The 11,562-nt window shown below is 48.3% G+C and overlaps 3 protein-coding genes across 4 annotated transcripts; 1 reads left to right on the top strand and 2 right to left on the bottom strand.

Moving 5' to 3' along the window:
* Window positions 1-27: 27 nt before the first annotated feature.
* l2hgdh (L-2-hydroxyglutarate dehydrogenase) lies at window positions 28-4,730 on the bottom strand. The gene is made up of 10 exons (XM_003962361.3): window positions 4,533-4,730; window positions 2,996-3,111; window positions 2,521-2,672; window positions 2,294-2,425; window positions 2,063-2,225; window positions 1,950-1,984; window positions 1,718-1,885; window positions 1,317-1,474; window positions 1,113-1,244; window positions 28-994 (listed from the first exon to the last, which is right to left on the bottom strand). Exons 1-10 carry the CDS (start codon window positions 4,622-4,624, stop codon window positions 799-801), a joined length of 1,344 nt encoding a protein of 447 aa, XP_003962410.1. The 5' UTR covers window positions 4,625-4,730; the 3' UTR covers window positions 28-798.
* A 75-nt stretch (window positions 4,731-4,805) lies between these two features.
* On the top strand, window positions 4,806-6,000 carry dmac2l (distal membrane arm assembly component 2 like). The gene is made up of 4 exons (XM_003962335.3): window positions 4,806-5,053; window positions 5,162-5,370; window positions 5,534-5,705; window positions 5,782-6,000. Exons 1-4 carry the CDS (start codon window positions 4,959-4,961, stop codon window positions 5,894-5,896), a joined length of 591 nt encoding a protein of 196 aa, XP_003962384.1. The 5' UTR covers window positions 4,806-4,958; the 3' UTR covers window positions 5,897-6,000.
* Window positions 6,001-6,187: 187 nt separating this feature from the next.
* On the bottom strand, window positions 6,188-11,194 carry cdkl1 (cyclin dependent kinase like 1 (CDC2 related kinase)). 2 transcript variants are annotated; one of them, XM_003962334.3, is made up of 10 exons: window positions 11,076-11,194; window positions 10,145-10,376; window positions 9,390-9,511; window positions 8,328-8,400; window positions 7,938-8,028; window positions 7,564-7,764; window positions 7,394-7,476; window positions 7,248-7,304; window positions 6,983-7,138; window positions 6,188-6,805 (listed from the first exon to the last, which is right to left on the bottom strand). In XM_003962334.3, the coding sequence occupies exons 2-10, from the start codon at window positions 10,310-10,312 to the stop codon at window positions 6,707-6,709; spliced, it is 1,050 nt and encodes a 349-aa protein (XP_003962383.1). In that variant the 5' UTR covers window positions 10,313-10,376; window positions 11,076-11,194; the 3' UTR covers window positions 6,188-6,706. The 2 variants fall into 2 exon arrangements, with proteins under 2 accessions (XP_003962383.1, XP_029685803.1); XM_029829943.1 differs by having other exon boundaries at window positions 10,145-10,334; window positions 11,076-11,181.
* Window positions 11,195-11,562: the final 368 nt, after the last annotated feature.

Genomic DNA, 11,562 nt, shown 5'->3' on the forward strand with positions numbered 1-11,562 from the left:
AGACGTGTTCACAAAAAAGCAGCGCAGGCATTCCAAAAAAATGCGTTTTATTGGATGCACGTGTGCGCGTACATGCGTTTTAATTTTGCGCAATTGCGCAGACAAACAGTCACGCAGGATTAAGTGGTTTTCGTGGCATTTTGCGGTAGATTTTAATATTTGCGCGTCCATTAAACCTCAGGTTGTCCGTCGCGCTGCTGCCACCTTGTGTACCAACAGGTTCCATTTTTAATTCAACCACAATTCTTCACTTAGTACCTCGGAATAAGATATAAAAAGGACGATACATCAACAAGCGCCAACAATTATATGTTCATAGATGCCTTTTGACTTTCATTTGTCCACAAATGAGATGATATAAGTGACAGTTTAGATGATAATGGCAGATCCTGATATGTCGATCTTCTGCATCATAGTGGAAACATACACAAGTAAATATGAGCACAAGTGTGTTGAGATGCTCGTAAATTCGATGGTAAACTGCCCGAAACAATAAAACACACACACCAACTATATTTTGGTGTGTGCAGCATCCTTCATCCACACTTCTGTATTTATATTTCACTCACAGTTCACCGTTAAAATTCATTGATAAATTATTTTTTTGGAGTATATTTGCTAAAATGAGAGAAATCCCATATATAAAAAAGTCGATATATATTTTATTTTAGATGTGGTCACCGTGTAGCGCGACCAAGGCTCTTTTTACGTGGCGTGAGTGAGATTAAGGCTTGAGATTGGGAATTAAAGGACAGTGGTGATGAGGTAGTGGCTCAAATCTCTGCTTCGCTTCTCTTCCTACAGGGCGAAGCGACTCTCCACCTCATCCGCGATCATTTCAGCAATGGCGAGCGAGGAGGTGGCCGCCGGCGAGGGGGCGTTGCGCACGTGGAGCACCCGGCTGCCGACCTCCCCGACGCCGCCGTCGAAGACGAAGTCGTCCACCAGGTTTCCGGCGCGGTCGAGCGCCTGAGCTCGGACCCCCGACGGACCCCTGTGGAGGAGACAACGGCGGAGGGATTAACCACCTGGAATTCTGTCCTCCCAAATTAACGTTCCCATTAAAAACAACGTTCCCATAACGCGGAACAGGCAAAGACGCGACGCCTCACCTGAGGACGTCGCTGGGCGAGATTTCAGGAATGTACTTCTGCAGGAGCTTGACCTGCGCGCTGGTGAAAATCCCTCGATACATCTCTCCGATCCCGTAGGCGACGTTCCTGAGGACCAGCTTCTGGAGGCCCCTGGATTAAAAGGAGGCGAGACGTCAGCGGCGGCCTTCAGACAGCCGCTCACAGAGGAAAAGCCTCGGGTACCTGAAGGACATCGCGTCGGCGAAGTCCCGCACGTTGAAGTCGTAGACTCTGTAACCCTCCCTTTTGAAGGCCAGGACGGCGTTGGGGCCGAGCCAAACGCTCCCATCCATCCTCGGGGTGAAATGGACTCCGAGGAATGGGAATCGCGGGTCAGGAACCTGGGTGTGAAAGGGAAGGAGCGGGCGTGTTAATTATGACGTGCGTCTGCTGCACGGATGATGAGTCCCATCTAAAATAACACTGGTGGGCGGAGCCTATGCTTTAACCTCATCCTACCGCCAGACTCAGAAAACAGGGTTAAAAATGCATCAGATCTGTTCTTCCTGTTTGAATTGTGAGTGTTTAGACCTGACAATCATCAACAATCCAGGTTTTTAGCTAGAAACGGTGATTTCACCCACGGGGTAGATGTTTCCTTTGACCAGATAATGTTTCTCCGGCTTCAGGACCAGATAGTCTCCTCTGAAGGGGACGATTCTCGGCTCCCGGCTGCACCCGGAAATCTGTGAGAGGCGGTCCGAGTACAGGCCTCCACACGTCAGGACGTACCGGCACCGCACCTTGTTGCCCTGTTGATACAAGCAGAGCCTGTGAGATCACGCCAAGCAGGTGAACACAAGCTGCCATTTTTACCTTCTTGTCTCTGATTTCAATCGGATATTTCATTCCTGCAGGTTAAAAAACGTGACGCATTTCAAAGGGGGCTTCAAATGTGCTGTTAATAGATGTAATGAGGCATTCGTTACCTTCGGCGCTCCCGGCCGGACTCTCGTTGGACACGGATATGTCGTTGACCTCACAGTCCGTCACCACCTCGCCGCCGGCCTCCACGAAGTCTTTGCCGTACTGGAGCGCCACCACCCTCCAGTCCACGATGCCAGTGTAGGGGGAGTCCAAGGCCATTATTCCCTGTAAGGACGAGAGGATTTAGGCTCCCGCAGCCGCCCTCGTCTCCGCCCAGCATCCCGGCCCCTCACCCTGCAGTACGGCTCGCGCTCTCGGATCTCCTTGGCGTCGATGATGCTGAGGTCGCGGACGTTGTTCTGCATGCCGCGCTCGTACAGCGCTTTCAGCCGGGGGATCTCCTCCTGCTCCACGGCCACGATGAGCTGCGGGTGCGGAGACACGCGGATCAGTGGCGGCAGAAACCGGAACACCAAGCACATCATTCACTGGAAGTCCGTATTCTGGGCCTGAGTCGGACCTTTCCACATCTCTTGTAAGGGAGTCCTTTCTTGTCGCAGTACTCGTAGGCTAAAGTGGCTCCTCGCACACACAGACGGGCCTTCAGGGAGCCGGGCGTGTAGTAGATCCCGCTGTGAATGACTCCGCTGTTGTGGCCACTCTGGTGCACAGCTGCCCAGTGACAGAGAAGTTGGACATCAGAATATAAAACACTCCGAATTTAAAAGCCTGGCTGAAAGAAAGGACTCAAATAGAGCTGAGGGTACTGAGTGTACGGGTTATTTATGTTCAAACAGCAGAAGAAGAACTGAAACATCCAACCCTTGGCTGGCGGAGGCTAATAAGAAGAATCATCAAGCTCCGTCTCCAGCAGCATCACAGAAAATGGATCCATTCAGCCATAAAGTTGCTATACTTTCACTGTCTAGACGTGTGGTTTTAATGACAGTCTCAACATTTTGTTGCTGCTCCCTCCTCAAACATCTCGAACCCACCGAGCTCCTTTTCCTTCTCCAGCAGGATGAAGCTGAGCGAGGGGTGCCGCAGGAGGAGCTCCCTGGCCGTGGCCAGACCCACGATGCCGCCTCCCACCACCGCCACATCGTATGTGCTGAAACGCAGGTCAAAGGTCAGGTTACACGCTGTCAACAAATGAAGACGTTCGCCTGATAACGGCCACATCGATGTGTTGCAAAACACTGCGAGTACAACAGAAAAATGTAGGTCGGCGGGTCAACGTCCTGCTGGTCACGGCTGCAACGGCTGGACCTTTGAGATGGATCTATATTTTTAAAAAATGACCAGCGTCAGCACCCACAGGCCACTTCTGTCTAAAGAGAACAAAAACCTCCATTTTAGCATGTAAGCGACCGCCGATTGTTCTCTTGTGGGCGGAGTCAGAGGCCAAAGAAGCATATCCAGAACATCAAATCACATGAGGGTCTGCGCGGGAATCGAAGCGCCCCGTTTTCAAACCAGGAAGAATATTTGGAATTCTTTGGCACTGAACCCTGGTTCGACATCTAGAAGGCGTAGTTAAATAAGGCAGACGCGGGGAGGAACCGATATATTCACAGCTTATCTGGAGCATCTGTAACTAAAGGGACCACTTGAGCAAATGTCCCAGAGAAAGGCAGCTCCACCCAACAGGGCCAATCAGTCCCTTAAATAATCCAATTAGGAACGAAGAGAAATGTGATTCACTCCTCACTATCAATGATGTGATCTTAAAACGCTTAGATATCACGGTTTACTTTAAGCAGGCTGGGGAGGAAGTGTTATGTAAGGCCTCACCCCCCACACATGGCCCCTCATTCCTTACAACGGTGCCAAAACTCAACTGCTGGACAGATGGGCCGAACGACATAAACTTACTATAGTTGTTCTAAACGCACAGATTATAGGTTTGCTCAAGAGGTCTGCCGTCTTCTGCACAATTTAAAGATATTTGTTCAGATGAGTTAAAACATTCGTGTTACAGGCTACAGCAGTATTTACAGCATATTTACATTTGTGTCTTCCATTTTTTGGGGAACTTTTACTACCCAAAAAACCTGTTTTAATTTTTAAAAAAAAGTCTAGTTGCAGCCCCGCTAGGAACTTTATGGCTTTAATGTGAAACACATGTGGACTGCATGCATCTCCAGAGGTGCATTATAGAGCCGGCCTGTTACGCAACAGTTTAAAACAAACAACAAAAGAATAATTACTTCCTTTATGTATAAAAATATGTCTACAAGTCCCTTGTGCACAAATCTGGAACGGCACATGCATAATTGTGGACATGTAAATATTTTGCGTGGGCAAAATATGAAGCGGTTCGTGCACCAAGTGCAGGTGAAATGTGGATCTGCTCGTGTGTCCTTGGCGACGTCTGGCCTCGATTAAAAAGTTCCTTCTCGCACTTGGACTCGACTTTGGTCTCTGCCCTTCGCCTGTCTTTGTCTGTCTGGTGCAGAAGATGACAGTTCTGGGAAGTTCCCTCAGCCAGCGCCACGGAAGTTAGCGGTAGCCTCTTAAGGTCGCTCCTACCTGTGCAGCTGCCTGCTCGGGGAGGCCTTCAGCAGTCTGGGCTGCGCTGGCCCGGCAGCCCGGAAACACGCTCCGCTCAGCGTCCGGATCATTGCGGTTACTGGGCCGACTGCATCGTGCAACTGTCACAAAATCTTGCCGACTTCTGTTTGCTTTTCCTCCTCCCGGTGACTCTCCGTAAGCTCACTCCCCGTCCACGGACGGACCCGACGTCCAATGGAAGCGCGATGAGGCGTTCGGCCAATCACGAGGCACGTTGCCTCTGACGTCATCACGCCGCGCCCGACAACAATGGCCGTCCCCGGAATGTAAACAGGTCGCTTCGATGACCGGGGAGAATCCTGCTTTAACCCAGCGTGTCAATGGAATTGCAGCCTTAAAATATACAAGCATTTAAGGATATCTCTATTTTATTTTTGCGCAGGTATGAGATATTTATTTTCGGCAGTGACGTCAGCTGTGGGTTCGAGAGGGTGGAACAGGAGACACTTCTGGGGTTGGCTCAACGCAGTCTTCAACAAGTGAGAGCTCGCTGTTATTATTCTTAAATGAGGGATAAGGACGCGCTTCTAAGCGTCCAGATTACGCCGCATTACGTCGTCCTGATGCTGGTGTTGCTGGTTTGTCAGGGTGGACTATGAGAGGATCAAAGCTGTGGGCCCTGACCGAGCTGCCTCAGAGTGGCTGCTGAGATGTGGGGCCAAAGTCAAGTTTCAAGGGTTTGAACGATTTCATCACGACTACAACGGGCTGCCCGTTGGCCCCCTGGGCAAATACAAGATCCAGGCTATTGATGCAACTGAGTCGTGCATCATGTACAGAGGATTTGACTATTTAGGTCAGTGACCCATCTGGCAAATGTGTCATTTTTTGTGTGGATTCTTCTATTTTCTTCCAACAGATTTTAATACTCTTCTTTCTCAACGGATTTCTGCCCGTGCCACGAAGCCGCAGATCATTCTAAACCTCTCTTCTTCTCCTTTCTGCTCATTTGCTGCCAGATGGTTTAAAACATGTGGAGGAGATCAAGTTTAACAAGTGTATCTACATCGAGGACGCGTGTCTGGAGAGGTTGAGCTCCGTCGAGAGTCTCCAGGAGAGCGTGGTCACCATGGAGGTGGTGTCGTGTGGGAACGTCACAGATAAAGGCATCATCTCGCTGCACCGGCTCAGGTCAGTTCAGTGGCTGAACGGCTGATTCTGTGATCCAGACGGTCAGGAACAGTCACTGTCTGTGTCTCCCACGCAGGAACCTGGAGAACCTGTTCCTCAGCGACCTCCCGGGGATCACCGACAAGCAGACGATGGTCACACGGCTGCAGACGGCGCTGCCACGGCTGGACGTGTCGCTGGACCTGGACTGACTGGTTTTCAGTTGAAAACTGCCTGAATGACCGTTCCAGCATGTTTCATCCTTCACCTAAATGTTCAATTAAGATCTTTGTTCAATAAAAGAGTGTGAAAACAACAAGTTATCGTTGCAGCATTTCCCAAATCCTTAGTATATATGATACTGTAGCTGAGGGAAAAGGAAATTTCATCATGAATATAAATCTTTTTGATTAATTGTGAGTAAAATAAGGACAAATTCCAAAAGAAACAAACTTAGTTAATAGCAGAAAAAGGAAATCAAGTCAGTTACGCCTCAAATTATAAACTCTTGGTAGAATAAAGTGTTTATTACAGTTTCAGCATATATGTGAGCACAACGGGACATTTTTACATCTGTTCTCCAAAGACAAATTTGGCATTTGTGCGATATTGGAAAGTTATTAGCACCATAGTTCCAGTCGGTGGAATTGTTTACATTGTGATGCTAATGAATATTTTCAGACAAAACCGTCAACCGTTATTATAACTTAGTGACTATCTCATACTGGAGTCACTGGCTAAAACACGGGACTCCTCCAGAGTCCGCCGTCATACAAAAACTACGTTTGGCAACCCAGGCGAGGCACTACGTGATGGCGCGACCTCCGGTCCCGTACGAGCAGAGCGACGCTTCACTCTTTGTCTTTGTGCATCTACAGGAAATCTACAAGACCTACTGGGATTACTGGGAACACGGGGACCAGCGTGGCTGCGCGTTGGCGAACAGTGCATAGACTGAACCAGTGGTCCATCCTCCTGGGCTGGAGATCCTGAGCGGAGCAGAAAATTCCTCACGTTCGGCTTTAGATGTTGGGGAGGTGGTAGTTGAACTTCCGCAGGTTGTAGTACCTCTTGTTGTCCACAGCGGGGAAGATGCTGCTGCTGGTCAGCTGGGGGAGATACTGGGAACAAAGGGAAAAGGGTCAGGAACGGCTGGGATAACTGTGGAGGGTAAACTTTAGGAGTATTGAGGAGTGTTTGATGGATGCGTGCTCACCCCTGTTATAGAAACAGGGGTAGTTGTGTGGCTTCTGGAGGTAATACTGTTGAATATCGTGTGTGACAGCAGGTTATTTTACCCCGGGAGGATGGTGTTTCCGAGGGAAGCGCGTCCTCCTGCTGCGGTCCTGCTCCCGAGAGCTGCTCTCGCTCTTTTCCCTCAGGCTGTCGAAGTACGGGTGCAGCAACAGCTGCTCGCAGGTCAGCCGCTCTGACGGGTCCATCCTCAGACAACCCTGAACGTTGGAAACCATGGAAACCGTCAAAACAACAGCAGCCGCAGAACGGTAGCATTTGTACCTCATCCATTTCCATAATCTGGAAATGGATTTTTGTGATCTTTACCTTCATGAGACTCAGAGCCTGGACTGAGACATTTGGATATTTCTGCTCCAGAGGGTCCTGGAGGAAGAAAAGAGAAAAGTTCAACTGTATTTTTGCATAGAACAGCAGCTGAGGATGAGGAGGATGAAGCAGCTGCCCGGTCTCACCATCTCCTGTGGTTCTGGGATTGAGACGCCACAGAAGAACTGGTTGTTGCTGAAGACCTGCTGATGCCGAGGGATCAGATCTCCTGCCGACGACAACATAAAACAACAAATCATTCCGCCTTCATCAGAAATCCACACCTGCCCTCGTTCATCAGAACGGCTGCTCCCACCCAGAGTCTTTCTGATCAGGTACAGCTGGTCCATGTCCGACTTCCCGGGCCACAGCGGGATCCCTGACAGCAGCTCTGCGAACACACAGCCGATGGCCCACACGTCCACCGGAGGACCGTACTGAGTGTCCCCCACCAGCAGCTCGGGGGCCCGATACCAGCGGGTCGCCACATAGTCCGTGTAATAGTCAGATGGTCCAGCTGAGGACGCAGGAAGAGAAGTGTCACGTGTTTCTCAGGAGGGTGGAGTTAGTTTCACCTTCCCCTTTCAAAAAAATATTCAGTCTTTTCAGTTTCAAATTAAAAAGTCGTCTCCAGTGTTATGGAAGTGGGTGTCCAGCAGGGGGCAGTGTCAGGAGGAGCTACATTCTTACTGAGAATCCTGGCAAAGCCGAAGTCGCAGAGTTTGATGACCTGCTGTTTGGTGATGAGAATGTTTTCAGGTTTGACGTCTCGATGGATGCACTGAAGAAAAGACCAGGGAAAATGGAATCATCGCACGGAAAACACCAGATCCTCAAGATGCAGACAGTAAAATCAAGCAGCGGCGCTGTGTTTTCTGGACCAGGCCGCCCTATTAAACGGTGGCCTGGTAGCATTCGTTGTGTCTAGGTGACACATTAACTGCTGGACAGCCGAGGGGGAGGAATTCTTGTTAAAGCAAAAAAAAAAAAAAATACAAAGAAGAACTGAGCCATAAAATGAGAGGAGAGCTGGAGGAAGGCAGAGCCGCGAGGAACCCAGAGTCAGAATGAGCCACTTACACTCTGTTTGTGACAGAAGTTGACAGCTTGAAGAGTCTGCCAGGTTATACTCCTGACCAGCGGCTCTGGAACCCTGCAAACCGGACCAGATGCAAAAAGTTATTTTGACTAAATACATCACTGCTGCTAAAACTACTGACTCTTTAAAGATATCAGCGTAAACAGTCCGTTACGACTTTAATTACTGGCAATTAAAAACATTTAACTGGTGGTTTTGTATCATGTAGCTCATGTAGCATTGAGACGTTCAGGCCTCGATGTTCCACGGTGTCTCTTGTTGTTTAGGGGGAACCGTCGTCGATCGGCGTTGCCGAGGAAATACCTAAAGGAAACTTTGTGAGCAGCAGTTAATAACCGCCTCCACCCCCCCCCGCCCTCCTCCTCGCCTGTCTTCTTTGTGTGGGAGGCCTCGGACGGCCAAAACACTCCTTGTAAAATGTGGCCGAGGCCGGTCAGCAAAGCCTTCTGGGAGAGCATCACTGTAAACATTCCGCAATGAGCGGGGTCAGCGTCCCCGGAGACGAGCGCCGTGCCGGCCCGAGCCCAACAAAGCGGGTGGTGGAGTGTGTGATGGGAGGGAGGCAGAGATAATAGCGAGTACACAGAGGCGGGATTTATGCTCTCTGTATCGCCATTTATCTCCGCTCAGTCCACTGAGCTGTGTACTCACTCCAAGTAATCCAGAAATAGGTCCTTTAGAGCATATTTATTCTGATGATTCTATTATGAAGGATAGTTCCCCCCAATAATCAGCATATAAGGAGTTATTCCTTCTTATTTCATTAGCCGTGATTCAGTTTCGCCCTAAACTTGGGTTTTTATGGATTATTTCAATGTTTTTGTTTTGCTTTGTTAGTTTTTCTGCAGACAACCGTCTGGTTTCATCAGCAGCAGCTTTAAAATCAAAGAAAATGGCAAGTTTGCTGCTTCAGGCTGACATGTGAGGCCGCGGACGTCTCTGAACAAGCGCCGCCATCTTGGATCCAGCGTCTCGCCACGCTGACCTAAACAGAACGGCCGCTTTAAACGCGCGTTTGTCCCGTTGACCCGGTCCACACTCACCCTCTGGGATGGCGGTCCAGCTCGTTGAGGACCGTGTGGTCGCAGTACTCGAACACCAGGTGAAGCTTCCGTTTGCGGCGGAACACCTCGATCAGATTCACCAGGTTGGCGTGTTTCAGTTGCTGCAACCAGGAGAAACAGCAGCGTCTTGGCTCACAGCTTCAGGGTGGCGTATTGTCTGACAGCTAGTCATAAACATGCAGTTGCCCCTGACGACGGGTTCGAATCATGCCATATTTATGAGCCTCTGGTGTCCAGCCCCCCCCCCCCCCCCCCCACACACACACACACACACAGCATGACTAATTAACTGACTGATTCATTGTTGCACCTTTGATAGCAAAATAAATCAAGGATCTGGGACGGGGGACTGAAGAGTCATGAACATCACCCTCGGCAGGATGCTCCTTTTATTGGATTGGTTCACGTCTCAGCCTCTTTTTAAAATGTTGCCCCTTTAAATGACGTTTTTATCAGCTACAAAAGTGCTTCCCGTCCCATCTCCCGCTGTTCGCTCCTGCTGGCTGCACCAAGAGGAGCAACAATGGACAAGGAGCATCAATTAGCCTCCGTCTCCATCGCAGCAGTTTGATTGACAGGAGCTTCTGTTCATACGTGAAAGGTTCAAATGATGTTTAATGTTCAAAATTGTGCCTATTTGTTGCTATTTGAATGTAATTATGTTCTTTTCCAAACTGTCAGTCTCAAAAGTTTATCTTCATAAACCAAAGTTGGATGTATTGGAGAATGTGAACCTTCAGCATCCGGATCTCCCTCAGCGCGATCTTTTTGATGACGGGATCGTCTTCGGACTCCACGAACTTCTTGATGGCGACGATCTGGCCCGTGTCTCTGTTCCTGCACTTGAACACAACACCGTAGGAGCCCTCGCCGATCTTCCCAATCTTCTCGTACTTCTCCATCTTCAGGGATCTTTAAGGCGGACTGACAGATACGCGGAGGGTCAGGACAGGTCGATGGGAGGGTCTGATGGAGACAGTCACTGGAAATGTGAGAAATGTGACTAATGCTGGTTTGTTAAATCAGAATTATGAAACAAGCTCTTTCTGCCTTTAACCTCTTGAACATGCAAAGTGTTAAGTAACCTCTTACATTGCCTCCAGATGATGGATCTAATGTCCTGAAGGCAACAGTACACCCGAGTCTGGACTGTCTACAACTGTCTGACAACCTTCACCGTATTGTATCAGGATGCTGGTTAAGGCGCCCAGCAAGTTGAACGAGCCAATTAAATATTGGGATTTTAGAGCAGGTTTACTTTCCTTGCTGGTCATAAAGGCTTTTTAAAATCAAGATTTTTTTTTACATAATTATTTAGTTGTTCCATAAATCAGAAAATATTGCTAGGGTATATATATATATATATATATATATGTGTGTGTGTGTGTGTGTGTCAAAGTAAAAGTTATATATATCTAAATGTCTAATATATATGTCTAATCTAAATCTAAGTTTAAATAAATGTAAATTCAAAATAAATAAAATAGAATCATTTATAAAAAGATTTAGAGATAAAATGACAAATAAGAGTAAACCGATATTAAAGGTTTAAAATAATAACAATAGTTCCAACAATCCTCGGAGGCGCATCAGAAAACCGGTTGATCACAAAAAGTTGATTTTTATCACATCCGGTTTATTCAGAATTTAACATTTGGAACTTACCTTCGGGCCAGATGCTCAGTTGTCGGTCAGTCAGAACCAGTCAGTGAGTCTGGAGCTTCCAGCACCAGCAGGGTGGTCCAGCACTCCTCGACTGGCCCCGCAGAGCCGCAAATGGACCAGTTATTCCAGCATGAACAGGGACATCCGCTCTGGCCTTTCAAAATAAATTCCCAAACTCCGCGTCATCGCTAGCTTAGGCAGTCATAAACGACGGCGCTAAAAATAAGTTTTTATGGGCGTTTTGACTGCATTAAATCTTTTATTTTTTATTTTATTGGGCAAATAAGAGAACAGTTTAATAAGCAGCCCAATTCAGACAACTCAAAATTAATTAATGTACGTATAAATTTTAATAAAAGCATTTGAGATACAGCGATTAACCCTTCAGGTTTCTGATTAATTTTGAAGGCGAACTCTGACTTCCTGTGCTGACCAGCTCTGCTGAGCTCTGACGTTACTTTTCCACCCCAGTCCCAATAGGAAGCAA

Source organism: Takifugu rubripes, chromosome 2 (assembly GCF_901000725.2).
Source record: "Takifugu rubripes chromosome 2, fTakRub1.2, whole genome shotgun sequence".
Lineage (NCBI taxonomy): Eukaryota > Metazoa > Chordata > Actinopteri > Tetraodontiformes > Tetraodontidae > Takifugu > Takifugu rubripes.